General features: G+C 35.8%; 4 protein-coding genes, 2 long non-coding RNA genes and 1 pseudogene across 10 annotated transcripts; 2 read left to right on the top strand and 5 right to left on the bottom strand.

Annotated features, from left to right (window-relative positions):
* Window positions 1–219: 219 nt before the first annotated feature.
* Window positions 220–2,711, bottom strand: LOC104749741 (protein WHAT'S THIS FACTOR 1 homolog, chloroplastic-like). Of its 3 annotated transcripts, none has more exons than XR_015584605.1 (3): window positions 1,043–2,711; window positions 751–930; window positions 220–525 (listed from the first exon to the last, which is right to left on the bottom strand). XR_015584605.1 is itself a non-coding variant. In XM_019238334.2 (2 exons), the coding sequence occupies exon 1, from the start codon at window positions 2,298–2,300 to the stop codon at window positions 1,053–1,055; it is 1,248 nt and encodes a 415-aa protein (XP_019093879.2). In that variant the 5' UTR covers window positions 2,301–2,696; the 3' UTR covers window positions 220–840; window positions 1,043–1,052. The 3 variants fall into 3 exon arrangements, 1 of the variants encoding a protein (XP_019093879.2); XR_015584606.1 differs by having other exon boundaries at window positions 751–840; window positions 1,043–2,685; XM_019238334.2 differs by having other exon boundaries at window positions 220–840; window positions 1,043–2,696.
* Window positions 2,698–4,278, top strand: LOC147925101 (uncharacterized). The gene is made up of 2 exons (XR_015584607.1): window positions 2,698–3,461; window positions 3,541–4,278. It is a non-coding gene; the product is annotated as an uncharacterized LOC147925101 (long non-coding RNA).
* A 274-nt stretch (window positions 4,279–4,552) lies between these two features.
* Window positions 4,553–5,288, bottom strand: LOC104749742 (uncharacterized; annotated as a pseudogene).
* Window positions 5,289–5,631: 343 nt separating this feature from the next.
* Window positions 5,632–6,617, top strand: LOC104749746 (uncharacterized). The gene is made up of 3 exons (XR_761472.3): window positions 5,632–5,736; window positions 5,968–6,155; window positions 6,317–6,617. It is a non-coding gene; the product is annotated as an uncharacterized LOC104749746 (long non-coding RNA).
* LOC104749745 (transcription factor bHLH155) lies at window positions 6,598–11,567 on the bottom strand. 2 transcript variants are annotated; one of them, XM_010471437.3, is made up of 11 exons: window positions 10,501–11,567; window positions 10,110–10,262; window positions 9,793–9,874; window positions 9,673–9,714; window positions 9,499–9,558; window positions 9,241–9,360; window positions 7,894–9,081; window positions 7,690–7,791; window positions 7,323–7,442; window positions 7,075–7,200; window positions 6,598–6,938 (listed from the first exon to the last, which is right to left on the bottom strand). In XM_010471437.3, the coding sequence occupies exons 1-11, from the start codon at window positions 10,596–10,598 to the stop codon at window positions 6,849–6,851; spliced, it is 2,181 nt and encodes a 726-aa protein (XP_010469739.1). In that variant the 5' UTR covers window positions 10,599–11,567; the 3' UTR covers window positions 6,598–6,848. The 2 variants fall into 2 exon arrangements, with proteins under 2 accessions (XP_010469739.1, XP_087347794.1); XM_087491668.1 differs by lacking the exons at window positions 9,499–9,558; window positions 9,673–9,714; window positions 9,793–9,874; window positions 10,110–10,262; window positions 10,501–11,567 and having other exon boundaries at window positions 9,267–9,360.
* Window positions 11,568–15,284: 3,717 nt separating this feature from the next.
* Window positions 15,285–17,600, bottom strand: LOC104700342 (CDT1-like protein a, chloroplastic). 2 transcript variants are annotated; one of them, XM_087491669.1, is made up of 6 exons: window positions 17,131–17,600; window positions 16,745–16,984; window positions 16,181–16,651; window positions 15,868–16,069; window positions 15,683–15,773; window positions 15,285–15,593 (listed from the first exon to the last, which is right to left on the bottom strand). In XM_087491669.1, the coding sequence occupies exons 2-3, from the start codon at window positions 16,886–16,888 to the stop codon at window positions 16,187–16,189; spliced, it is 609 nt and encodes a 202-aa protein (XP_087347795.1). In that variant the 5' UTR covers window positions 16,889–16,984; window positions 17,131–17,600; the 3' UTR covers window positions 15,285–15,593; window positions 15,683–15,773; window positions 15,868–16,069; window positions 16,181–16,186. The 2 variants fall into 2 exon arrangements, with proteins under 2 accessions (XP_087347795.1, XP_010414151.2); XM_010415849.3 differs by having other exon boundaries at window positions 16,745–16,970; window positions 17,131–17,529.
* A 2,608-nt stretch (window positions 17,601–20,208) lies between these two features.
* On the bottom strand, window positions 20,209–23,630 carry LOC104749748 (CDT1-like protein a, chloroplastic). The gene is made up of 7 exons (XM_010471439.3): window positions 22,604–23,630; window positions 22,380–22,499; window positions 21,827–22,064; window positions 21,081–21,719; window positions 20,762–20,963; window positions 20,586–20,676; window positions 20,209–20,492 (listed from the first exon to the last, which is right to left on the bottom strand). Exons 1-7 carry the CDS (start codon window positions 22,948–22,950, stop codon window positions 20,408–20,410), a joined length of 1,722 nt encoding a protein of 573 aa, XP_010469741.2. The 5' UTR covers window positions 22,951–23,630; the 3' UTR covers window positions 20,209–20,407.
* Between the last annotated feature and the right edge of the window lie 705 nt (window positions 23,631–24,335).

The raw sequence follows: 24,335 nt of genomic DNA on the forward strand, positions 1-24,335 counted from the left end.
ACTGCGACACTGTGTGTCAACATCCGGAACTCATCATTCTCCGTCGATCTTTTAACCGTCCGGCTGACTTAAGAATCTGGAGCTGTGAATTTTGAGAGACAATACCGTCTCTAAGTTTTCTGATTTACAACGAATTCTCTCTAATAACATAATTTGGAGAAAAAAGGATCATCATGGCTGGCTGTAGTCAGCTCTATATATGATTTGATTCATTATAAATTAGCATCCCGTAACACCTTTTTTATAAAAAAATATTTTAACACTACATTTTCAGATTTGTGTCAAATGAGTCCATACCAAACTATAATCAAACACAACGTTCTCCGAACAGTAATAAGCCCACAGAAATGAATGCTAAAAATATCAACAAACTTGAAATGAATCTTCTTATTGCAGACATAAATGAAACGATTATATATGTCTCCAAGATGTCCTTTTCGTTCCATAAACAATGAAGTTCAGGCTGATATTATCTGATATAAACCATCTTCCTTGTACACAAATCCAGCCATTTATCTCTTTGACCTACAAGCCAAACTCTCCTGTTATCACTTCTAGCAAAATTTATCAGATGAACCCTCTTTACCACTTGTCCACCTATATATGTACTATTATATTGTTCACTGAATATACAAGTGCGAGCAAATGTCTTCACTGAATTTCTGGAGCACGTTCACGAGGTATCAACTATAAACACACTTTAAGACGCTGTTCTTAGATATATAACATTGAATCAACGAACTCTCTAACCTCTTGTTTCCCAGCCAAACTGTGATCTAAATGAAAGCATTTCAGCTGCCCCAAGACAGAAATTACAGTTTCCATCTAGATCTTGCATCCCTGAGGAACAACAACTAAGCAAAATCATATCGTGGATTTTTCTCTGGAGAACTGACATAGTCTGCAATCTTTGAGACATGGTGTTTTTTTCTGTAAGTTAAAGAGATCAAAATATGTTCTTAGATCATGTGCAAAAACAAGCTGTCCCTCCCAAGAGTTATTGAGATGTAGTAATTCTCAGCAAATAATGTTTCAACTTTACCAGAATGCTCTTATTGGGTGTCACTGAAGAGAATCTGATAGAACCTTTTTCTCTCTTCTGTATCAAACAGACCACCTGGTCGATCGCCATGGTTTTCTTGTTCATTGACATCATCTTCATCGTGAATCCTGTCTTTCTTTCTCACCACAGACTTCAAAGATTCAATACCTTTCTCTCTTTTCTTCTCTTGATTAGCCAAATACCTCCTGTGATTATACTCATACAAGCCCTGCTGCATCAGTTCCCCAAATTTATCCTTCACAACAACGAGCGGGTCCTTGTGAATCAATTCCGAGCCATTGTATCCTTCTCTAAGAAGCACAGTGTGAACCTGATACTTGTTGGCGACGTAGAATATGCCTGGATGTTTCAGAAGCATAGAATTTAGCCTCTCCGGCAACCCAAATTCCCTCTTGAAATGACTCAGCTTTACGATTGACAGCTTCTTCCACAGCGTCAACGAGAGTAACTCGTGCACCAAACCAACACTTCTCTTCTCACTCTCCTTTGAACCCTCGACAAGATCCCCATGATCCTCATACGGAGATATGTAAGGAGAGGCATTAAACTCCATGAACCTCTCCCAAGGTTTGGTCCATGTGGAAGGTAACGAGCAAGAGAAACTAGGCTCAGAGCCGCATTTGTTTGCTGCTGCTTCCACTGCAGAAACAGCCAACTCAGGCTTCCACAACAAAAGCTCTATCTCCATTGAACTCTTCCTGCCACTATAATTCACTATCCGAAACACATCCGAGTACTTTGGTAGTATCCTAATAACATAATCATCAGAGAATCCAAAGCTCCGCTTAAACTCGTTAAGTTTCACCACATTGAGGCGCTGATTAACACTCATCATAAGCAGCTTTGCAAGCCTATCAGCTAGCACAGGCTCTTGGGCATCTTTGACCAGCTCTTCTTCTTCCACAAGCGCCATCATAGGTTTAGTTAAACGACAGTAATACTCATCGTCCTCGAGATAAACCTGGAAACAACAAGGGTACTTCTTAAGCCAGTTCAAGGCTTTCCCCTGCAGATCAAGAGTCTTAAACTTCTTCTGTAGAAACTTAACCGATGCAACCTGGTTGGGACACCTTAAGATAATGTTCTTGAGCCTACTGTTAACTATCCATCTCTTGTTACGCGAGAGAGCAGATTCGAGATCAGGGTCTTTCTTCGTAGAGCAAAGTGAGAATCTTCGGATTAACAATGGAACCTTCTTGGTACCCAGAATTCCAAATAAATCCCGTATCATAGCCATATCAGTTTCTGATTACCAAACCTAATCAAAGTGAACACCTAAAGCTTCGCTCTTTATATATTGGCTTCTATTACCCAAACTCAAAAATCCAATTTTTTGACGAATGCGATTGGTTAAAAGCAAAGGCAAATAGAAAAGCCCAACCTTTATAGCATCAGAGCACAACAGAAACCCTGAAACGGCACAAAGGAGGTGTGGTTGGAGCAGAAAGGAGAAGCCTTTGAAGTCGATTCATCAGGAGAGACTCCAGCCACAGTTTCGACAAGAGTTAAAGAAGAGACTTGGCTTCTGAAACGGCTGGTTGGGTTATAAATATGTGATTCAAAGGAACAAAATTTATGCCCCAACTCAGCAGCTTCTCTAGAGGTTAGCTGAGCTCTGCAGCAAATGAGGGAGAACGAGACAACCCCTATTGTGAAAGCTGTCTTCTTTCTACGATTTGTTCTTTTCTTTGGGTTTGGTGTTTACTCAGTTTTGATTATTAGGATAATTACATTTTTTGCACTTGTGTTAAAAGGCTTACAAATCAATCAATCATTCACGCTTCCGAATTTATAACTCGATTCCATAGCTTACAAATCGATTTGCTGAAAAAGCAAGATTTCGTCAAAGAGGGCGTTGGATCAAGCGTGAGTATGACGAATTCAAGGTCAGGATCAATGGTCTTCCAGAACAAATCAATAAAAGAGCTGAGCAATTCAACTTGAGAGAAGAGCTCAAGGAAAAGCGGATTTGTCCGAGAGAAAAATGGTGGCGTATTGCCACCAGATGGGGTTGATGTGGTAAAAGCAACGTGGATGGCTGATGGTACGCGATGTGGTAAAAGCAACGTGGATGGCTGATGGTACGCATTGGCCACGCACATGGTTTGAACCCAAACCTGATCATTCAAAAGGAGACCACGCCCAGGTTTTGACCACAACAAGAAAGCCGGTGCCATGAATGGTATGGTCAGAGCTTCAGCCATACTTTCCAATGGCGCGTTCATCCTCAATCTGGACTGTGATCACTACATCTACAACTCCAAAGCTTTCAAAGAAGGAATGTGTTTCATGATGGACCGAGGTGGTGACAGGATCTGTTACTTTCAGTTTCCGCAACGGTTTGAAGGAACCGACCCATCAGATCGATATGCAAATCACAATACTGTTTTCTACGACGGTGAGTTGTTGATTCAGCAAGATTGTAACGCTTATGCACAAGGCCCCATAGCTTAAAACATTGTTCGGTTCTGAAACAGGTAACGTGAGAGCACTAGATGGTTTTACAAGGTCCAGTTTATGTCGGAACAGGGTGTATGTTCAGAAGGTATGCTCTCTATGGATTCAACCCACCTCGAGCCAATGAGTACTCAGGGGTGTTTGGTCAGGAAAAGGCTCCAGCTCTGCATGTCCGGACTCAGTCCCAAGCATCCCAAACTTCCTAAGCGTCTGATTTAGAGTCTCACACACAGCCTCTTAACGATGATCCAGATCTTGGTCTGCCCAAAAAGTTTGGTTATTCGACCATGTTCACAGACACTATTCCGGTTGCAGAGTACCAAGGACGGCCTCTAGCAGATCACATGTCGGTTAAAAACGGAAGACCACCTGGTGCTTTACTCTTGCCACGACCTCCCCTTGATGCTCCAACCGTGGCTGAAGCCATCGCTGTCATTTTGATACGATTGGTGTATCAACACAATTGGTTCTAAAGAAGATTAGTTGGCTGAGCTGACTTGGCAAAGGAGGGCAGAGACTCTTTCTCATTAGAAGTTTTGCCGTTGAAGTTCTTCTCTTTGAATACAAGCTCTGTGTGCGTGGGGACTGGGGAGGGTTATGCTTATTGTTGAATGTTGAATCTTGTGTTTGAGTCTCGTATGTGAGATTGTGAGTGAAGAGCTAGTATGTCAATGTCACACACAAAAAGAGATTTATGTAATCACAATCTTAAACCCTTTATTCAGGGAACAACAATTGTTTATCATAAAAATTTTACAGATCAAACTCCAATTTCATTGATTTTCTCATAAACAGAAGATAAACCCACTGAACTTGAACAACACAAAACAAGATTGTGAAGATCCGTACTACAAACATATTCACAACTCACAACATTCCTTACTGTAGTTTTTGAGTTTTGATTAATGTAATCAATCAAAGTGGTGACCATAATATTCTAATTTATAAAAAGAATAAGCAACCAACGTAGTCAAGTCACAGACCTACAAATAATTTCATTCTCTTGTTTGTTTTAGATTCTATGGTGACACTCTAGCCTTCTCGAGACTCTCTGAGTTCTTGATCTCTAATACTCTGCCTCCAACAGTGAAGAAGAGCTGATGCAGAGTTGCAGATTTTTCGATTTTTGTGCTTTGTCAGATGCTCAAGCCTCGCCATGATCCTCTTTGTTTCAGAAGCTGCTGAGCAGATGGGGAATTCGATGAGTAACGCGAGACTGTCTACGCAGATTGAAGTCTCTGCTTCAGCCGCGAGAATTCCTTTTGCGTTAGCCACGTCAGCAGATTTCTTGGCTATTTCAAAAAGCTCCAAAGTCTCTGTTGCGTTCTTCTTCAAAACTGGACAACTTTTAGGGTTTTCAGATACTTTCGCAGGCGGCTGCGTCTTCAACTTGATCAGCGGCCTTGATGTTGTTTCTGGAACAGACTTGCAAACGTCGTCAGGCTTCCGCTTCTTCAAGTTTTTCTTAATCTCTCCCGTTCCATGAACCCCAGATCTATGGTTTTTAGAAACTATCATAGGTAGCCGATTGCTTCTTCTTTTGGGTAGTCTTCGCTGCAGCAAAAGACTTGCGGTCATCGATTTGATTAGTCTCTGCCGTGATATCATGAGAGAGCTGATGTTTCTTCTTCTTCGATTCCGAACATGGTGGTTCAACAGCCTTACGTTTATTCAGATTCAAGGGAACAGCTTTGTTGTTGCAAGTAGAAGCGTCTCTTCCGATGGAAGAAAGATTAACAGAGGAGTTGAACAAAACGTGACCTTCCATTATTAGGGTTTCACTCTCTCAATTTTGGATATCGAATTGGAAAGATAGAAAGAGTCTCAGGTATTATATAGAGCGTAGAGGAGTGAGAGACCTATCAAAAAAAAAGGAAACAAAACGAAGCTTCCTTGACTCCTACTCAACGAAACAAACTAATAATTTCCATTTATCTTGTCAAGTTCCGCGAGGGGCAAATCCGTCAGTTCATGTATTTTCAACATCAATTTACACAAACCAAAATTACTTAACCAGCAGTAATAAGTAAAATAAATTTAAACCAAGAAAACATTTTGGTTTACAGTTAAACCGGGCAGTACATAAATGAACCAAAGTCCTCTTATGAAACAAATCGGGAAGGAGATTTTATGACGCGACGACGGCGGAGCGATTGCGATCAGCCGTCACTCTCGTCGACGTTTTGGTGGAGGCTTCCTTAATCAAGTAGCTCCAGGTGATCTTTTCATTTGTGCTTCTTTTTTTTTTTTTTTTTCTCGTGATTGCATAAGCAATAATAATACAATCATGGAATGAGATTTATCTATTGAATTTGATTCTAGGATTTAGGGGTTTAGTAACTCTTGGATTGATATTTTAGGGTTTTACCTCTCTCTTAATGATATCTTTACAGATTAAGAACTGTTACTTGTTGAATCTTTTTTTTGTTTTCTTTTTTGGTTTCAAGCATTTGAGGCAGAGCATCACAGTTCAACAACGCCAAGTTTCACTATAATCATGTAAGCTCTGAGACTCTTATGGCCCGTGAAGGCGTTGTTTGATAAGTTGAGCGCAATCAATTCCTTCAAGAGACCAATGGACTCAGGAATCTGTCCTTCAAGTTTGTTTCCAGAGAAATCAATGGTGCTGTAGGAAGTAAGGACTTTCCCCTGCTCCATGAATAGACCTTTGTATTGCAAATCCAATGTATCTTCATAGATATAATAAGAATTCTTGTAGTCTCCCATGTAGATACGCCCATCTCCATTTATAGTGAGTGTTGATGTTTTCCTGTTAACAAAGTAACTTGGTGGCAGGCTTCCAATAAAGCTGCTATCGGACAGTTCAAGTATCCGCAGCTCGGGAAACGCAAGAGGACCTTGATCAGGAGGAGAGAGATGGCCGAAGAATCTGTTTGAACGGAGAGTAAAGACATGCAAATTGGGTAGAGCCTTCAGCCAGAAAGGAAACGTTCTATTGATGTCCTCTGGCTGAAGACATGCGACATGTTGTTTGAGATTTTGAACAAGGTGACGAAATTATTGAAGCAAGCCGAGAGACATATCAAAAAAACGAACAAATAAGAAACGTGAACAAGAAAATCAACTTTCAGGTAAATGTTATTATATTCAAATTGTCTAAAACACTCGAAAGAAAACAAAGCAAACAAAATGCAAATCATAAACACACTAAAAAACTCACCTTTTAAACCCTATTTATTTTTTATACATAAAACCAAAAACAAACAAAATGAAGTATTGCAGTAAGTGTCACAGCAACACTATACAACCCCACCACACAAGCCCTATTCTTTATCTCATCTAAAGGCAAACTCTGCAACCATGCCTGCTAACTCTTGCCATTATTGGCCTTTGGTTGAAATATTTGCACCAGCGACCACAAAATGTCCATCCTCTGCATTACTTTGCTGTTTTGGCTCTGCAATTCATATCACCACTTCGATATTAGTCAGTCATATATTATACTAATCCAATGTTCATCAAAACCAAGAGAAGAAACTTTGATTTTCTTTGGAATCTCCTTCATGAATTGGTGGGTCATTTCGACTTCCTACCTCAGTTACAAAGCAAATCCATGTTTTCTCGCCCTGAGTCTCAGTGATGCCTCTTAGGATGACGAGGTCTAAGCTCCTAATGACGTTTGCAATCTCAAGAAAATGGCTACATTCTTCACATAACATCTGTCCAAAACCCAAATATACTTTCAAACGAAGGTTTAGATATACACCAACCGAACTTGGGACTCGAGTTCAAACAAAGATTAAACTAAACGAAACAAACACCAAAGAGTAAGATTACATACCTCGATAAGCACCATTCCCTGCTTGTTAAGATTCTCCACGATAATCGAGCATACTTGAAGATGGCCTCCAACCTCCACTGCGCAGCTTGAACCTTGCATACCAGTTTCCTTTTGTTGCATCTGAGATTACAGAGGTACTGTATAAATTTTGATATTTACATCTATTTTCAGTTGAGGTTTTCTATACCTCCATGTCTCCATTCTATCTTCTCAATAAAGATTTCAGAAATTTGACACAACATTTGTTACATCAATCAATCAAACTTAACAGACAGCAAATTATGTCCATCTACAAACTATGGAGGCTGGAAACAAAATCTCAATGACAGAACAGTGATTATTAGTATCTATAAAGCTGTTTTTTTACCTTTGTCTTAGCACTTTTACTGAGCTTGTCAGCATGCTTAGTAACATTCTGCAAAAAGAGCATGTGCTTGATCGTGCGTTCTAGCAAAGAATCAATGCTGCACTGTAATTATGATCAAAATATTAGGAACGGACAAAAATATATTACAACTTATAGTCAATACAATGGTGCAAGTAACCTTATAGCTAGGAAGAGAAAAGTCACCTTAGATCCATTAGGTACAAGTTCTCTAAGTTCCTTTATTCGATCCTGAATGAGTTGTCTGTCTCTTGGGCGAGGTCGAGAACTTTCACCAGGTTTAGCCCTCTTTTTGTTCTTCTTGGGAATGTCAAGGGATGTCTGAAACTGATCACTAGAGGAGCTGGGATACGTAGATGAGAATCCAATGGAAGAGAATGCTCCACAGATATCTGATGAATTTTGTTGGGTATCCATCTCTACAAATGGCAGGTGATTCATAGTACTATCAACTGGATTAACAACATTATGCTTCTTTTGACCCGAGGGTTCTGCCACTTCCATGTTGGTAAGCAATGATTGTCCAGATCTGCTCGACAACATATCATCCCTGGCATTGCCATCGCTTTGACACACATTAGCAACCACAGCATCTAGAAGATTCTCAGGGCCAGAGTCAAATGTCAGCTGGCTATGACTTATATCATCTGTTGGTCTTATTGTTGAACGATGTTCAGACTTCAGTAGCTCCTCTTGACCAGTGCTTGTTTGCTTGAAAGAAGAGCCAAACGCCTCGAGCAGCTCGCTGCCAGCAAAGGTATACCCAGGTGAGATCAAAGCATCAAATCGACTAGACTCGCAATTCCTCCCCAGTATACGCTCAGTCTCTTTTAGGTCTTTATTTCCGTGGTTCTCAGATAGTTGGAACACTTCATTTTCTGTTCTCGATGAAGCATGAATAGTTGAGTCCAGGCCTGGATATGATTGGCATGTAATCATTCTTTCAGCCTCAATTGCTAAAGCTGATGAGCTTGTATTATTGAGCACATGGTTCTTCATATACAGTTGTAAAGTGGAATCTAATCCTCTTCGATCTTTGCAGCCACTAGTCATTCCCACATGAGGTGCATCACTGATTATATTTGTACCTATTTGATTCTCATGTTTAGTATCAACCAAGTCAGTTGGAAAGCCATATGTGACACCGCTATTGCTCCCACAAGTAGATCCTTGCACAACTTCACGACCACCAACAACTTGAGCTGCATTCTCCATGAGAAGACATGACAAAGGAGTATCGTAAGGCAAGCTATCACGTCTTCTAGTTTTGTATTGAGTTAGAATATTTGAGTCGTCCAAATCCATAGCTTTGTCAACTTCTCCAGAGCAATCAGGGAAAGCCTTGGCATGTAAGCCTTCAGAAGGTATTTTTGGCTGCAACAAAATTATACAACACATCATGGTTTATTCAAGAAGTCAGTGGAGGTTTGAGGAATTGTTCAAAGAACCATAAGCACTCTACTCTCCCGATTTTGCAAATAACGAGAAATCAGGGCAAACATGAACACATATTTGAATGAAGAAGAACTTTACCAGACATAACGAATTGTTCATATTACATTGCATTAAATTTGCTGCATGATCTGCCAATGGATCCCTAAGGGCCAGAAATATTTGTCGGATATGATTCACCAAATTCACATCTTCATTAACCTGCTCCAAACAAGCACACAATAAGACCAGATAGGCAGATACGTTCATATGTGCCATGCATTATACGTGCATAGGCGTTCTTCCTGGCTATTCATTTGTAACTGCTAACACTGCATGCAATTAAAAGATCTTACTTACTTTACGCAAAGAGCCTAGCTGCACAACTCCACAGGGACCAACAGCTACTACAAGAATGGTCTGCATAAAAAGAAGAAAACAAAGAAAAAGATTTAAGTGGCACACTTTGAGGACGTTATGGGCATTCATGTAAGAGATCAGACAACAAGAACACTAAGAAAAAACCTCAAATACCTTAATTCCAGCAGAAATTTGACTCTCCCAAACGTTATGAAACTGTAATTAGAAAAAGATATCTCGTTTTGAGAACATGAATAAAGAAAAGTATCTAACTCAAGAGAAGAAGTTTCTAACCTCAAATTCTGAGAGACAGTTATCATAATATTCGGGGAATAACCATTGATGTTCACCAGAAACTGCAACTTGTCCTACAATCCTGTTTACATAGACATGATAAAATAAGAAGATCATTCGTCGCATCATTTCAGTAAAATACTCAACAAGAACCCCAAAATTTGTAACTAAATAGTAAAAGTCCCAAGACATAAAAAAAGCTTTTTTAAATGTCAAAGAAATAACGCATAACTGTAAAATGCCAGACTGCATCATACGCTGTTGAGCAAAAGATGCAGTCGAGGAAGAGTGAAATCAGGCAAGCAATTTATTCTTACCCTTCCCCGAGAGAATAGACATGATAAGACATCTTTGCCACAGCTAACCCAAGGGGGTCATGTACTCCATGCATGTTTTTTGGTATAACGCCGGAATCCTTAACTTCCGGTGAGTTATTTATCCCATAGTAAGCATCCTCCAAGGTAAGTACCCTACAAGTGTTCAATATTCTAGATATGAGAAACTATCTCTAGTCAACTAAAACTCAGATATAGAGAGCAATCTAAAGATAACGTAAGGCAGTCTGCATTTCAATATAAGGTTCCAAATGTTCTCTTCCACACTAACAAGTTACAGAATACATCTCTTAAACAGCCAAATCAATTACCACCAGTTCAACCCGGTCCAACCAAGCAAAGAGAGTAAAAGAGATTTGTTTAGGTGACTCACATTCGAGATCCTCGATGATTAAGTTTCCAGAACACAGCATAGTTCCAGTCCGTGTTAGAGCAAAAGCTCCTTAGTATCTCCTGAGAACTAGAACCCATTCTAAAAGGCAAAAATCAAAACCACCCCACCCTCTAATGGTATCCGAATCAAAAACGACAAATCAAGACAGAGACAGAGAGTTCTTTTTTGATTCTATGTATGTGTCTGAATGAAGAAAACAAAAATCAGTTTTTTTACACTATCTCCTCACCCATCCACTCTATAAAAAAGAACCTTTTCGATGACATACAAAGTAAACTAACTACCTCTGTAAGAGCCTCTTCCAGCTTGTTCCCTTCGCAAACCAGCTCTTGGTTTTATCGGTGGTCCTACTTCATCTTGTGAAATTTGCCTCTTACCCATCCCTTTCCCCCCCCCCCCCCCCCCCCAAAGATTAAAACTTTTGAATCGGATTAACCAAAAAAAAACAAACCCAATATGAAACTAATTTAAACCCTAGCTCAAAGACAATACACCAAAAGAAAGAATCAGAATTTCAAACAGTTGGAAACAGAGATAGATCTGTTGCAACTACTACTCGCCATAAGATCAGAATCAAGATTGAAAATTCAAACCTAAAGAAGAAAGAGAAAGACAGTAGCGAAAGGAAGAGGAGATTGTAAAGAAGCAGAGAGTTTAGCTTATGTCAGAAGACATTGATTAACTCTCAATATCTGATCTCAGCATACTCAGCATCACTCAGACAAAGTTAAAAACTTACTTACAATCTCAGCCGAGAGAGAGAGAGTAAAGGTCGGAGGGAGAGAGGTAAAGCTAAAAGACGTTCCTTTTGTTAAAGGGTGAAGAGAGAAGAAGGAGAAATCGAGCAAAGTAAGCGGGCGAATCACGCACCATGCTCATTTTAGCAATGGAAGAGGAACGATCGATGTGCGCATGTTAGCCATTGGAGGTAGTGGGGTGGTGAGTGTGTGTGTGTGTGCTGAGTTGAGGGGTATGAAGATTTTTATGAAGAAGATAGGATCTTCTCATCTCTCTCTCTCTCATAGTGTCTAAATGGCCAGCAAAATGATTCACCAACTGAATTTTTGCTTCCTTCTTACCTTTTTTTTTTTTTTACCTTTCTTTCTCACTACAAACAAATTACTAAAAAAAATTTACACATTTCACTAATTTATTTTATGTTTATAATATAAAAATTTATCACATTAAATTTAATGTCACCTTTAAACAAAACTTATAATTATATTACTCGACGGTCCAAACAGATAAAAAATGAATTTTTGTTAATTGATTAATAAAAATATAAAATTTAGGTGTTTTCGACTGAGTTAGTGAGTTTCTAGAAGTTTATGTGACCGGTTTTAGAATGTTGCATGTCTAATTTTATATAGTTTTTTTATGGACGATTCTCATAAATACCATTAAAATAAAAAGAATTTCCAAAAATAAAATGATTTTTTTTATAAATATCATAAAATTAAACTAAAGTTTTAATATTCAAAACTAAACCATAAACAATAAACTTTACCCCCTAAAAACTATACTTTAAATCTAAAATTGTCAACCCAAACCTATAAAAATAAATTCTATATCCTTGAAAATCATTTTTTGTGTGTCTTTGGTATTTTTGAAAAAAAAAAGTATAGAATTTTTGGAAAAAAATTAAAGTATTGTATTTTGAGGAACTCTACTTTAGATTATATATATTTATATCGATGTTGCTTCTAATTTCATAAGATAAATTTCTGGAAAAAAATGTGTTGTATCAAAATTTTGAATATTCAACTTTGTGAAGAAAAAAAAATATGATTTCATTTGGCAATATAAAGTTGAAACATATTGGACTTTATAGCTTGTCCATACATATTCTCACATTATGATTAAAACATATCGCTCCTTTTATTTCCCTTTTTGTATTGTCAACAAAAATCCAATGTCTTTTTCATACTCACTCATTTTGTCTTGCTTACCATAATCATCCTTGGACAAAGAAACTACCCATCGAATAATTTATGTGCTGGCCTATGTTATTTTTGGTTGCGGGTCCGTTATATAACCATATTCACTTACTTCCTACCAAAAAAAAAAAAAAAAAACTAATTCACATACTTAATTATCACAAATTCTTCTTCGTCAAAACTTACATTCACCTTTGAATTCTATTCTATTTGCCCCACCTCCCAACACTCTAGATCCACCCCTGTTATTGACCATAACTTATAGCTTCATTTCACAGTTCTGCATGTAGTTAATACCATAGATTTCAGTGTTTATAAATTTTAGAGCTTAGAGTATGATTTATATGTTTGTCATTTAATAAATCAAGACCATTCTGATTCAAACAAATTAAAGAAGTACAATACCAAACCAACTATATAAACAACATTTAAATCGCATCAACCCATTGCATACTAGAGTCAGTTATATGTTATTAATCGATATATATATATATCAAATTAACCAAATCTATATTGACCATTTCTAATTATAAACTATTCATGAAGTGTTTGAAATAAGAGTTATAAAATTTATGAGCATTTTTGCATTTTCAAAGAAAATGTTAGCTTGAATAAAATCTTTGTAAATAAACATACGTATATAGGTCATCATTGATAAGTCCTTCCTGTCGACCATTTGGTAAGTTCAGTAAGAAGCCAAGGGTACGGTAGAGAGTAATTTGAAATGTGTATAATCTGATTTTGAGTTCCACTTGGAAATTAAAATGATGATGATGTTTTACAACTGATTGCTCATTATATTCTATCTGGAGGCTCTTATAATATGCTCTCATGACTTGTTTCCATCAATGTGTTCTAATGCAACGCACCAACTCAACATCTCTTTCCCACTTTTCATCATTTTTATCTTTTATTCTTTAGCTTAAATTCAATGAAGAACCCATATAAATATATTATCCCTTATTTTAATCATTGTTTTAGTTTTCCTACTTGATTTTCTGTGATCAGTTATTTTAATTCATTGTTTGAAAGTTCTTAATATTATAAAATATTCCAAACAATGTATTAAGATTTCATACGAATGAGAAAACTAAATTAACCTGTTGCATCATAATGATATATTATACATATGGAGAAATTTTGATCACATATTTATGACATCGTCGCCTTTGAAGTAAGTCATTGTGATTTGAGATTGCTAAAGATTGTTGGGAAAAAAAAATCACCCTAATTATATATACAGACTATAATTTGTGACGTTAATCCATAGGTAACAGATTTAGAGAGCCTACATAAAAAAATGAAGGATATATGTGCGCATTTGTTGTTGAATTATAATTTTCTATTCCACCGAAAATTATATTAATTGTTTTTCGAAAGTTGGCATTAATTAGATCAAGCATGCCTGTATGAAACTGTTTCAATGTCTTTTAAATGAAAAAGCTTTTGATAATAATGTTTTTAATGGACAACGTTTTGATCATTGATGACTTGGTCCGTAACCGATAAGCCATGCATCATGCATGTAATCCCTTTAATTATTTATATGGTTAATTAGGAATTCAAAGGGAATACATTTGGTTTAGTTAAGTGCTTTGTTATTCTGTTCGATACCTTTTTTATAAGAAAGCTTATATGTCTCACAACTCACAAGGCTTCGTTTTGGAACCCTTTCTAAAACATTTTCGTGGTATTTTTGAGTTTGTTAACAGTTTTTGGGATTTATTTTTCAGAAAAAAAAGTATAGTTAAACGGTGATCTAATGACATCAAAAATGACAATTCAAAGTCACTAGTTCAGAATAATTTACGGTTTAGATGTTGGTATTATCAAACCAAATATCGAAAAGATTATGAGCGTAAAGTATGGACTAAAGTAAATCAATGGATATTATAAATTTTTGAATATCAATCCATAGCTTTTAGAATTTGTATATCACATAGTTTAGAGAGAAAAAAAAAACTTAAAAATTCCTGCAATGTTCAAAAATAGAAAAGAGAAATAACACGCAGGTGGGATATCCATGTTCTATGTACCAGAACGAAAACAAACGAATCTTAAAACTAGATTCCAAACTTAGGGGTTTGAAGGTTTCTCCAAAAAAGGGAATTGAGTCAGAAATTGCTTAAAAGAGTGGCAAAGGTCCTCTCTGTTTTTCTTCTAAAAAATATACTTTTTTTTATATATAAGTACTGTTTGGGAAAGACTTTTATTTTTATGTTTTCAAAGGAAAACAATGAGACTTAGGAATGTATGATGGGGACTAGTTGTGGTCCAATACAAGATCTAAGGAATCTAATAATTATTGTCCTTATAAAGAAAAAAAGAAATCTCACTCAATCTCTCTCCCTTATACAAATTCCATTTGTTCTTCTCCTTCTGATATATATATATATTTTTTTGGCTCATTGGCCATCAAACTTCAAAATTAAACCTACCTCACTAAGTTCTTGATTTCCTTCATTTTTATCTCTTGATGTATATATAATCATATGGCTCTCGTTTTATTTATTTTTTTTAAAAAAAAATTGTTCGCATTTTAACTTATTTCATGTATCATAGGTTTATTATTTTTAGTTTTATGTTAATCATGCGTATTGATGGCATGGACAACAAAGTAAACTGAAGCTTTGTAAGACAAATAAGATGACTAGAGAGTCAATAAAGATGACCGGCCTAGAGTTGTTAATAGTGTTAATAGCTAATCTAGAATTCAGAAATCGGAATGGCCTTATCCCCTGCTTTTTTTTTGACTAGTGTGGAATCGAGCTTGGTCATAATTGACATTCATAAAATCACTTAAGGTTTCTTCAACGACATAACATATTTTAAAAAGAATTGTCTTCCTAGGATTTTAAGTATGTTAGCATTCTTCTATTAAGCTTTCTGATACAAAATGTATCTACTAACATATGATAAAATGACTCCTTTATTGATTGATAAATAACATAATGGTCGAAAATAGATTTAAACACCCTCCTAAATAGTTTGTCATCCTACCTAAGCTGTTATAAAAACGTGGTAACCGCAGAGCCAATGAAACTACAATCCCAAGAAAGTGGTGGGGCTATCTCTTTCTTGTTTTCTTCTTCTAGGCGCGATAGGATTGTTTGGGAAGATGCCAACTTGTTTATGCTGCACATTTACAGATGTTTACAGTGAGCAATCGAAAAAAATATCCAGGACAATGTGTGTAAAGTATTAAATATGATGATGTTACTCACCATACTAGTACATCTCCACTTGATGATATTTTCTCAGACATCCATTCCGGGACAAGCTCTTGCAGTAAGATAAGTTGCTCTTCAACTTCTTCTGCAAAATGTAAGTGAGAAGAGAACAGTTAGACACTGATAAATATTTGTAAAGAAAACATATATTGAGATACACAGCGGTTAGAAGGGCTTACTTCTGTCAGTAATATCAGAATGACCGGCAATAATCTTGTGCACAAGCTCTTCTGTTGTGATAACCCAACGCCTTGTTGACTGCATTAAGAAATGGATGACACTGAAAAGTTTAGGTAGACAAGCAATCATCTTCTGCCTTCTCTTTGCCAGAGAGATTGCTGGATCTTGATCCTCAGTTGCATTCATCTCTTGTTTTTTAATCTAAAATGAGTTAAAGAAGATGAATTATCTTAGTTTGTTCCTCTTAATCTCAAACTGAAAAGTAAAAAGTAATCACAAGAACAGAAGGAATCACTGATAGAGATGTATTACCGATTGTTAAATTTTATCAGGAAGTATGCTGAGGCTTTCATCATTACTGGATACCTCATCCTCTGGTACTGGATCAATGTGTTTATCATCTGTCACATCCGTAGCTTTCTTGTCCTCAGTATAGGATTCAAAGTTCATCAACAAGGAACGCCTCACAAGCTTGACCGGTCGATCCGTTGAAACATCATCTGAATTTGTAGAATCACTGCTTCTCTTCTGCGGCCAAGCTGCCAGTGATGTACAGAACAGACGAGCAGGAGTTGAAGCAAACTCAGGTGGAGTTGAAGCAACAACAGCTGGTGTTGAGTTAATTTTAGCCGGCGTTGAATGTACAATGTTTAGCTCAGACGAAGTTGGTTTGGCCATCTCTTCAATGACAGAACTAACACTCTTAACCTCAACTTTTGAGTTTTCATTCGGCTTCCATCTATCAAATAGCTCAGGAAACGGTTCCTCTGGAACCTCATCACCCTAAAACCGATAAAAACTCGATTAATACCTGAACGAAACGTAATAAAACCACACAATGTAACAACCAGGATCATTGAAAAGAATCCATTATACCTGAGGGTGGTGAGCTTTAACAAACTCTGCAAGTCTAGCCCTGAACACTTTCCGGAGATTGGTTCTCTTACTTTCATATTCCGAATTGTCATCATTGTAATCAACAACATCAGCATTGAGTGTAACATGAAGGTCTGGTTTCATACAGCAAGTTGTTTCGTCATGAATCAACACTCTCTTAATCTCAATAGCTTCTGGCAATATATGCTTAAGTTGAGCCAAGTGACTGTAGCTAAAACTCTTTGAGATTCGTGAAATTGTAATTGGTGAAAATCCACAAAGAACCCAGATCTATTCTATTATATTCTAATCGAACCTATCTATCTTTAATCAGATCAGATTCCAGATTCAAAAATCGAAAATTTCAGGATTTAGTAATAATGTACCTTTGGGTTAAATGCTCGATGATCTTGGAGATGTTGGAAAATGTCGGCTTAGCACCTCTCAGTTTTGATAACATGATTGAACTATCCAACGCATCGAAGAATTTACCCAGAGTAGGATTCTCCGGCGGCTTCTCCGGCGTGGGTAGAGATACAGGAGACAGATTAGGGTTTCCGATCTGCGGTTTTGTTGAACATGGCGAATTCATAAATAATCGTTTCTTCGATTTGAAGGGAATAGATCTAGACGAACCCGGTGCACTCATTTGTGAGTCTCAGATGCACAGAGTCAGAGAGAGAGAGATCGGCCACGATGATGAAGAAGAAGGGTTTACAGAGTAGTTAGTATTTATTTATTTTAGGGTATTTGGCGCGAGTCTGACTTGTGCTTCTGCCACGTGGACTCCCCGCCGGGTTCCGGAGAAGGTCACTTAGAATTAGAACCAAAGGAACTGGTTATTGCCTCGAAGAGCATCAATGCTATAAGTAAAACCTCTATAAATTAATACTCTATAAATTAATAAATTTTACTAGTCTCAAGTCGGGACAATGTAAAAATTAACAAAATTTGATAAGATAATAAGATAATATTTTTTTTGAAATCCCCATGTAAAATATAGTCCCAATAATATCATAAATTAATAATCATGTAAATATATATATATATATATATGCTGATATATTAAAGTATTTTTCTCTTAAACCTTATATATATAAAAAAATTGTTATGTTGTATCTTCAAACTATAATGATATATTCTATAACATTTCATAAAACAGCTAAAACTTTTTAAAATTTTCAATTTCTAAATATGCATCATTTACATTTTTATAGTTTGATAGACTATTAAAATACGAGAATTGATATTCTTATTCATAAATTTGAATATTTATGTCATATGTATAAGTGAATTTGTCTATAATATTTGTAATTCATTGTCAATAATATTTTTTAATTATTTCAAATTCAATTCCAATACCATAAAATTTACAACATCCAAAATTCTAATCTTATTTTGCAAAAATTGTCTCAATTCATAGTTTTTTAAAAATTAAACAATTAAAAATATACCTATAAATTAATAATTATTAATTTACACTATAAAATAATAATTATTAATTTATAGATAAATTAATATCACTATAAATTAATAAAATGTCTTGGTCCCAACATTATTAATTTATAGAGGTTTTACTGTATGTATAAACGGGTTCTGATATATGTATCAGAATCCGTTTGAACGGATTTAGGATAGTGCACGAAAGTTATATTTGTATACAGTACATAATCACCAAAGATAATTGCCATTAAAGGATTCAAGTATGTTATATTAAGGATTCTGATACACAATGACTATTTATTAGGCCATCTTTATTGGTGTAACACTTAGTGTGTTCTTAGGCTTATTTAAATTGGAAAAAATAAAAAAGTGGGTTTAGATCATTTTAATTGATCTTATTGTAGAACTGTTTTTTGGGTTGTTCTACTGTGACGTGGCGTAGTATGATTGGAAACAAATTTTTTGCAACCGAGAGATCGTTTCATTTTCATTTCCTCGTCTCCTCTGTCTCCTCGGCGTCTTCGTCTTCTCCGTCGCTGATCGATCTAATCAGCGGTGGTTATGGCTTCTAACGATCCAAAAAACGACGGTGGTTTCTTCGCCTCTATTGCTTCATCCATCACCAGTTTTGGATCGGTCATATCCAAATCAGTTAACGGGTAACGAATTCAAATCCTCAAATACAATTTCTCGTTTTCGGATCCTCAGTTCTTCAGCTGGGCTGGATTCACATACTTATTATGCTGGAAACTATTGTGTCGTTTTGGTATTGGGATGTTATAATCATTTAATTGTTGAGCTATAATTGGGGAATTTTGTGTGTGTCTGTGTGTGTGGTTATGAAGAAATCAACTATGTTTGCTTTTTGTTTAGTTTGATGGGATATGAAGGGCTTGAAGTAATTAATCCAGAGGGAAGTACTGCGGATGCAGAGGAGGAAGCAACAAGAGGAAGGTGGAAGCAAGAGTTATGTTTTACTAAAGAGTTAGAAAAAGAAAAAAACTGATTCTTGGATTGCTCAGGAACGTGATATGGATATTGGAAGATGATGCAGAAGTACATAGGTTCTGATGTTACATCTATGGTGACTCTTCCTGTCTTCATTTTTGAACCCATGACAATGCTTCAGAAGATGGCTGACAAATCCGAAGACCCTTACATGTATATGGTATATGCATGTAAGCAAGCTTATTATACCCATTCTTCCTCTTCTTTCTTGTGTTCAAACTCTTCGTATCTCTGTTCTTGTAGTTGTTTTTCATGGTCCGGCTAACTTCCAACTGATCTTTTAACAGATTTTTATATTACCTATTTTTATGTTGTTATGAAAGAAGTTACCTATTTTTATGTTGTTACGAAAGAAGTCTCAGAAATCAGATTTCACCATATACACTACAGGGCTAGCTCCATATTAACAGAAAAAAATAGTAGTGTGCACCTTTGCAGCTTTCATGATTCTCAAGTCCTCGAAAGAAAGATTCGACTACAGCCAAGAGCACCCTTACCATTAAACTATACACAAACTTACTGTGGAGTACAAAAACATAGAAGAAAGGTTGAGGCTTGTTTCTTTACCGGATTCAATATTTCCCTTCACAAGCTCAACGAGGCCTTTGATCGCTTTAGCTGCAGCAACCACATCTTGAAGATTTTCATGGCCACTCTCTTTTACCAATTCCAGAAATTCGTCAGCAACATCCAATGATCAAATCTCTTATACATGTAGCATTGTTCATATTTGGTATTGTATTTTGAAATTTATACAAGTATGTTCTTTTGAAATTTATTTTGAAATTTTGAAACATAGTACCAATGATCAAATGTTCTTTTATAAGTTTTTATAATTGTAATATGTTTAAAAATATTATATTATTAAATCTTATGATCTTAAACATGTTCTCCCAATAACTAAGTTTTTAACAAAAGATCTTAACTACTAATCTTACATTATTTTCTTTTGCCCCTTTAAAAATGCCCTTAATTTTATTTGATAGAGATTTAACTTTAAATAAAGGTCGAAATTTGAAAATAGATTAGAGCATCTTCCTATAAATAGTCTGTCATCTACTTGTTTTTTCACCTCTTTTACACTTTCAGTACTTAGAACTTTATAATAACCTAAAGTCTCTACACATTTGTCTCATGAATAATATAATTTTGGCAGACAACAAAAAAAAAAGTTAGAAACCCCAAGTAACCGCAGTCTATGGCACGATCTCATCAAGAAAGCAGTGGAGACATCTCTTGCTTGTTTACTTCTTCAAGACGTGATCGGATTGTTAGGGGAGACGCCAATTTGTTTATGCTGCACATTAATGATGCTTACATGAGCAATCGAAAAACCAAGAAAAAGTGAGTTTAAGTATGCTTATGATATTTTTTGACTTCAGTGACTCACCATACTAGTACATCTCCACTTGATGATTTTTTCTCAGACATCCATTCCGGGACTAGTTCTTGTAGTAAGATAAGTTGTTCTTCAACTTCTTCTGCAAAATTTAAGTGAGAAGAGAACCGTTAGGATGGTTTTAAAGAAAAGTTATATTGAGATATTTAGTGGTTAGAGGGGCTTACTTCTGTCAGTAATATCAGAATGACCGGCGATAATCTTGTGCACAAGCTCTTCTTTTGTGATAACCCAACGCCTTATCGATTGAATCAAGTAATGGATGACATTGAAAAGTTTAGGTAGACAAGCGATCATCTTCCGCCTTCTTTTTGCCAGAGAGATTGCTGGATTTTGATCCTCTATCGCTTTCCACTCTTGTTCTTTTATCTGAAATAAGCAGAAATTAGATCAACTATCTCAGTAAACAAAGCCAATCTCAGTTTGTACTTCTTAATATCAAACTAATTACTAGAAGACAAGGAATCACTAATAGAGATGCATTACCGCTTGTCGAAGTTTATTAGGAAGTATGCTGAGGATTTCATCATCGCTGGATACATCTTCTTCAGGTACTTGATCAATGGGTTCATCATCAGTAAAATCCATAGCTTTCTCATCATCCTCAGGATAAGAATCAAAGTTCAAGGACAAGGAACGCCTCACGAGCTTAGCCGGTGGGTCAGCAGAAACATCATCTGGATTAGTACAATCGCTGCTTCTCTTCTGCAGACGAGCTGCCAGTGACGTACCCTTGGCAGGAGTTGAAGCAAATTCAGGTGGAGTCGACGCAGCAATAACTGGTGTTGAGTCAACTGTAGCTGGTGTTACAGGCATGTTAGCCAGAGTTGACACTGGTTTGACTGGAGTTGGCACCATGTCAATCACAGACAAAGTCGGTTTAGCAGGACTTGAATTTGCTTTGCTCGGAGTTGGTGCCATGTTAATCTGAGACGAAGTTGGTTTAGCAGGAGTTGAAGCTGCTTTGACTGGAGTTGATGTATCTTTGAAGGGAGATGAAAACAATTTAGCTACTGGAATAGAAGCCTTCTCTTCCATAACACTTTCAACCTCAACTCTTGAGTTTTCATTTTGTTTGCCTCTATTGAATAGCTCAGGAAGCGGTTCTTCTGGAACATCATCACCCTAAAAACAGACAATAACACCATTAGTTCCTGAATAGAACCATACAATGTAACTTCTAAAATCACTAAAAGAACACATTTTTCATCATCATAGTAGTAAAATAGTACCTGAGGGTGAGCTTTAACAAACTCCGCAAGTCTAGCCCTGAACACTTTCCGGAGATTGATCCTCTTACTATCATATTTCGACTTGTCATCATTGGATTCAACAGCATCAGCATTGAGTGTAACATGAAGGTCTGGTTTCATACAGCAGGTTCTTTCGTCATGTATCAACACTCTCTTAATCTCCATCGCTTCTGGTAATATATGCTTTAGTTGAGCCAAGTGACTATAACAAAACCTCCTGAAAATATATCCACACCATACATCAGAAACAGATTAAAAAGTTTTTAGAAATCAATTAAAAAAATCCCAGATCTAAAGCATTGTTTTGTCTCATCGAACTTATAAAGTAAAAAAGGCAAAGATCATCAAATTGGTATTTATAATTCACAGATCAGATCCCATCAGGAGACAACATAAACACGATCTAATTTATTCATTTGTCTTATCAAGAGAGTCGTCTGTAAAGCATACAAAAGGCAAATACCAAATTTGTCTTATTTATTCAGATCAGATCTAATCAGTAGTGATTAGCATAAACAAAAGATTATAATACCTCTCGGTTAGATGTTCGATTTTTCCAGAAATGTTTGAAAATGTGGGCTTAGAACCTCTTAGTTTCGATAACAAAATCGAACTATCCAATGCATCAAAGAAGCTTCCCAGAATCTCATACCTGCACAAATTCCAAATCCCCAAATCAGTAAAATTAAAAATTTGAGAAAGAAATTAAAAAAAAAAAAAAAAAATCAAAAACCCTAGAAATAAAAAAATGCTTACTTCTCCGGAAGCTTCTCTTTCTCTGGATTCTTAGTAATTCGTTTAGAAGCCGAAGAGGATGACGAATCGTTGAGAGAAAAAAAGAGCTTGCTTTTAGCGGATGAAGACACAACCGGATCTTCAGATCTACGACGAGATCCAGCGGCTTGACGAATCTCTTTCACTGATAAAGCAACAGATCGGTTTCTAGATCTGCTAAGCATGTTCTCAAGCGGCTTCTCCGGAGTAGGCAACGCTACAGAAGACGGCGGGTTGGTGTTCTCCGCCTTGGGTTTAGAAATCAGCGAATCCATCACCAACCGTTTCTTGGATTTGAATGGGATAGATCTAGAACCTGGTGAACTCATTTTTAAAAAAATCTTTTAACAATGTTTGTTGTTGAGAGTGTCAGATACAGAGAAAGAGAGAGATTGAAGATGATGAAGAAATAAGAAAGGGTTAAGATTTATTTAGAGGTCTTGGCGCGCAATCCGACGTGTAACTATGCCACGTATACCTCCCGCGCCTATGCACCCGTTGCTTCCCGCGAAAATTGTATATCCTAGACGAAGCCCATTAGTTAGGCCCATTATGATGATGCCCTTATTCGGATCTGGTTTTCCCGTATCTGACTGAGCGACTAGAAGTATTTTATAAACTTATGACAAAAAAAAAAAAAAGAAGATTTGAAAAAGACTGATGAAGCAAATTCAGATGAAAAAATAAGAACAATTTTCATGTCCTAGAAGTATTTTATAAACTTATGACAAAAAAAAAAGATTTGAAAAAGACTAATGAAGCAAATTCAGATGAAAAGTAAAAACTTATGATGGTTATGCAATGTTTATGATATGTTCAGTATTTATATACATTCTTTGAAGAAAAAAAAAAAGAGAATCATTATAAAATAAAATAGAAAAGAAAGATAATCAACATAAGGAATCATATCAACAATAAAATATAAGATAAACAGTGACCCCAACAAAATCAAGTATAATCAATAGTTTAGTCTACATTATACACTATGTTTTCTATTTTTCATTTTTTCTTAACTTTTAACATTTACCACATCCCTATTCTAAAACTTAGAATATAAATGTTAGATATTTTTCAATTTTCATTTCTACACTTGTCTTACTAACAAAACTTTCACTTTCTTTTTTCCTATTATTGTTATTTCCGCTATTGTTATTAATGTATATCTTTATTTTTCTTTATTAAGGTTTATCGTTTCCATTTAAAAAAAAAAATTATGAGATAATCTATGTAAATTTATGAAATGAACTTTTATCACCACACAAAAAGATTTATACAAGAAGTTTTCCATGTCAAAAAAAAAATATTATATGAAAGTTTAGATAAACACAGATTTACATTTCTATTATTGGTTTATCCGTTTATCTTCTAATTTAGTATGTAGTTGACAAAAACATACTAGACAAAATTAAATCAATCTGTGTATCTATAAAAGTCTTCCTTTGAAAATACACAAAATTAAATCAATCTCACTACATTACATGAGTTGTACAATTTATCTAATAATGTCAAGAAATAAAACCACAAAAAAATTCCAATTCTTATGTATTAACTTCCATTACAATATACATTCTGAATATAAAACTTTTGATACCAAAACTGTGTTTGCAGAATCTAATTAGGTTTAAATATTGTCAATTAAAAAGCTTTCTTGAGTTTATAATAAATTTTTAAAGAAGTTATATGTATCAATTTGTAGTATATTATGTTCTAAATA

This window comes from Camelina sativa, chromosome 16, assembly GCF_030686135.1.
Source record: "Camelina sativa cultivar CO46 ecotype springtype chromosome 16, ASM3068613v1".
Taxonomy (NCBI): domain Eukaryota; kingdom Viridiplantae; phylum Streptophyta; class Magnoliopsida; order Brassicales; family Brassicaceae; genus Camelina; species Camelina sativa.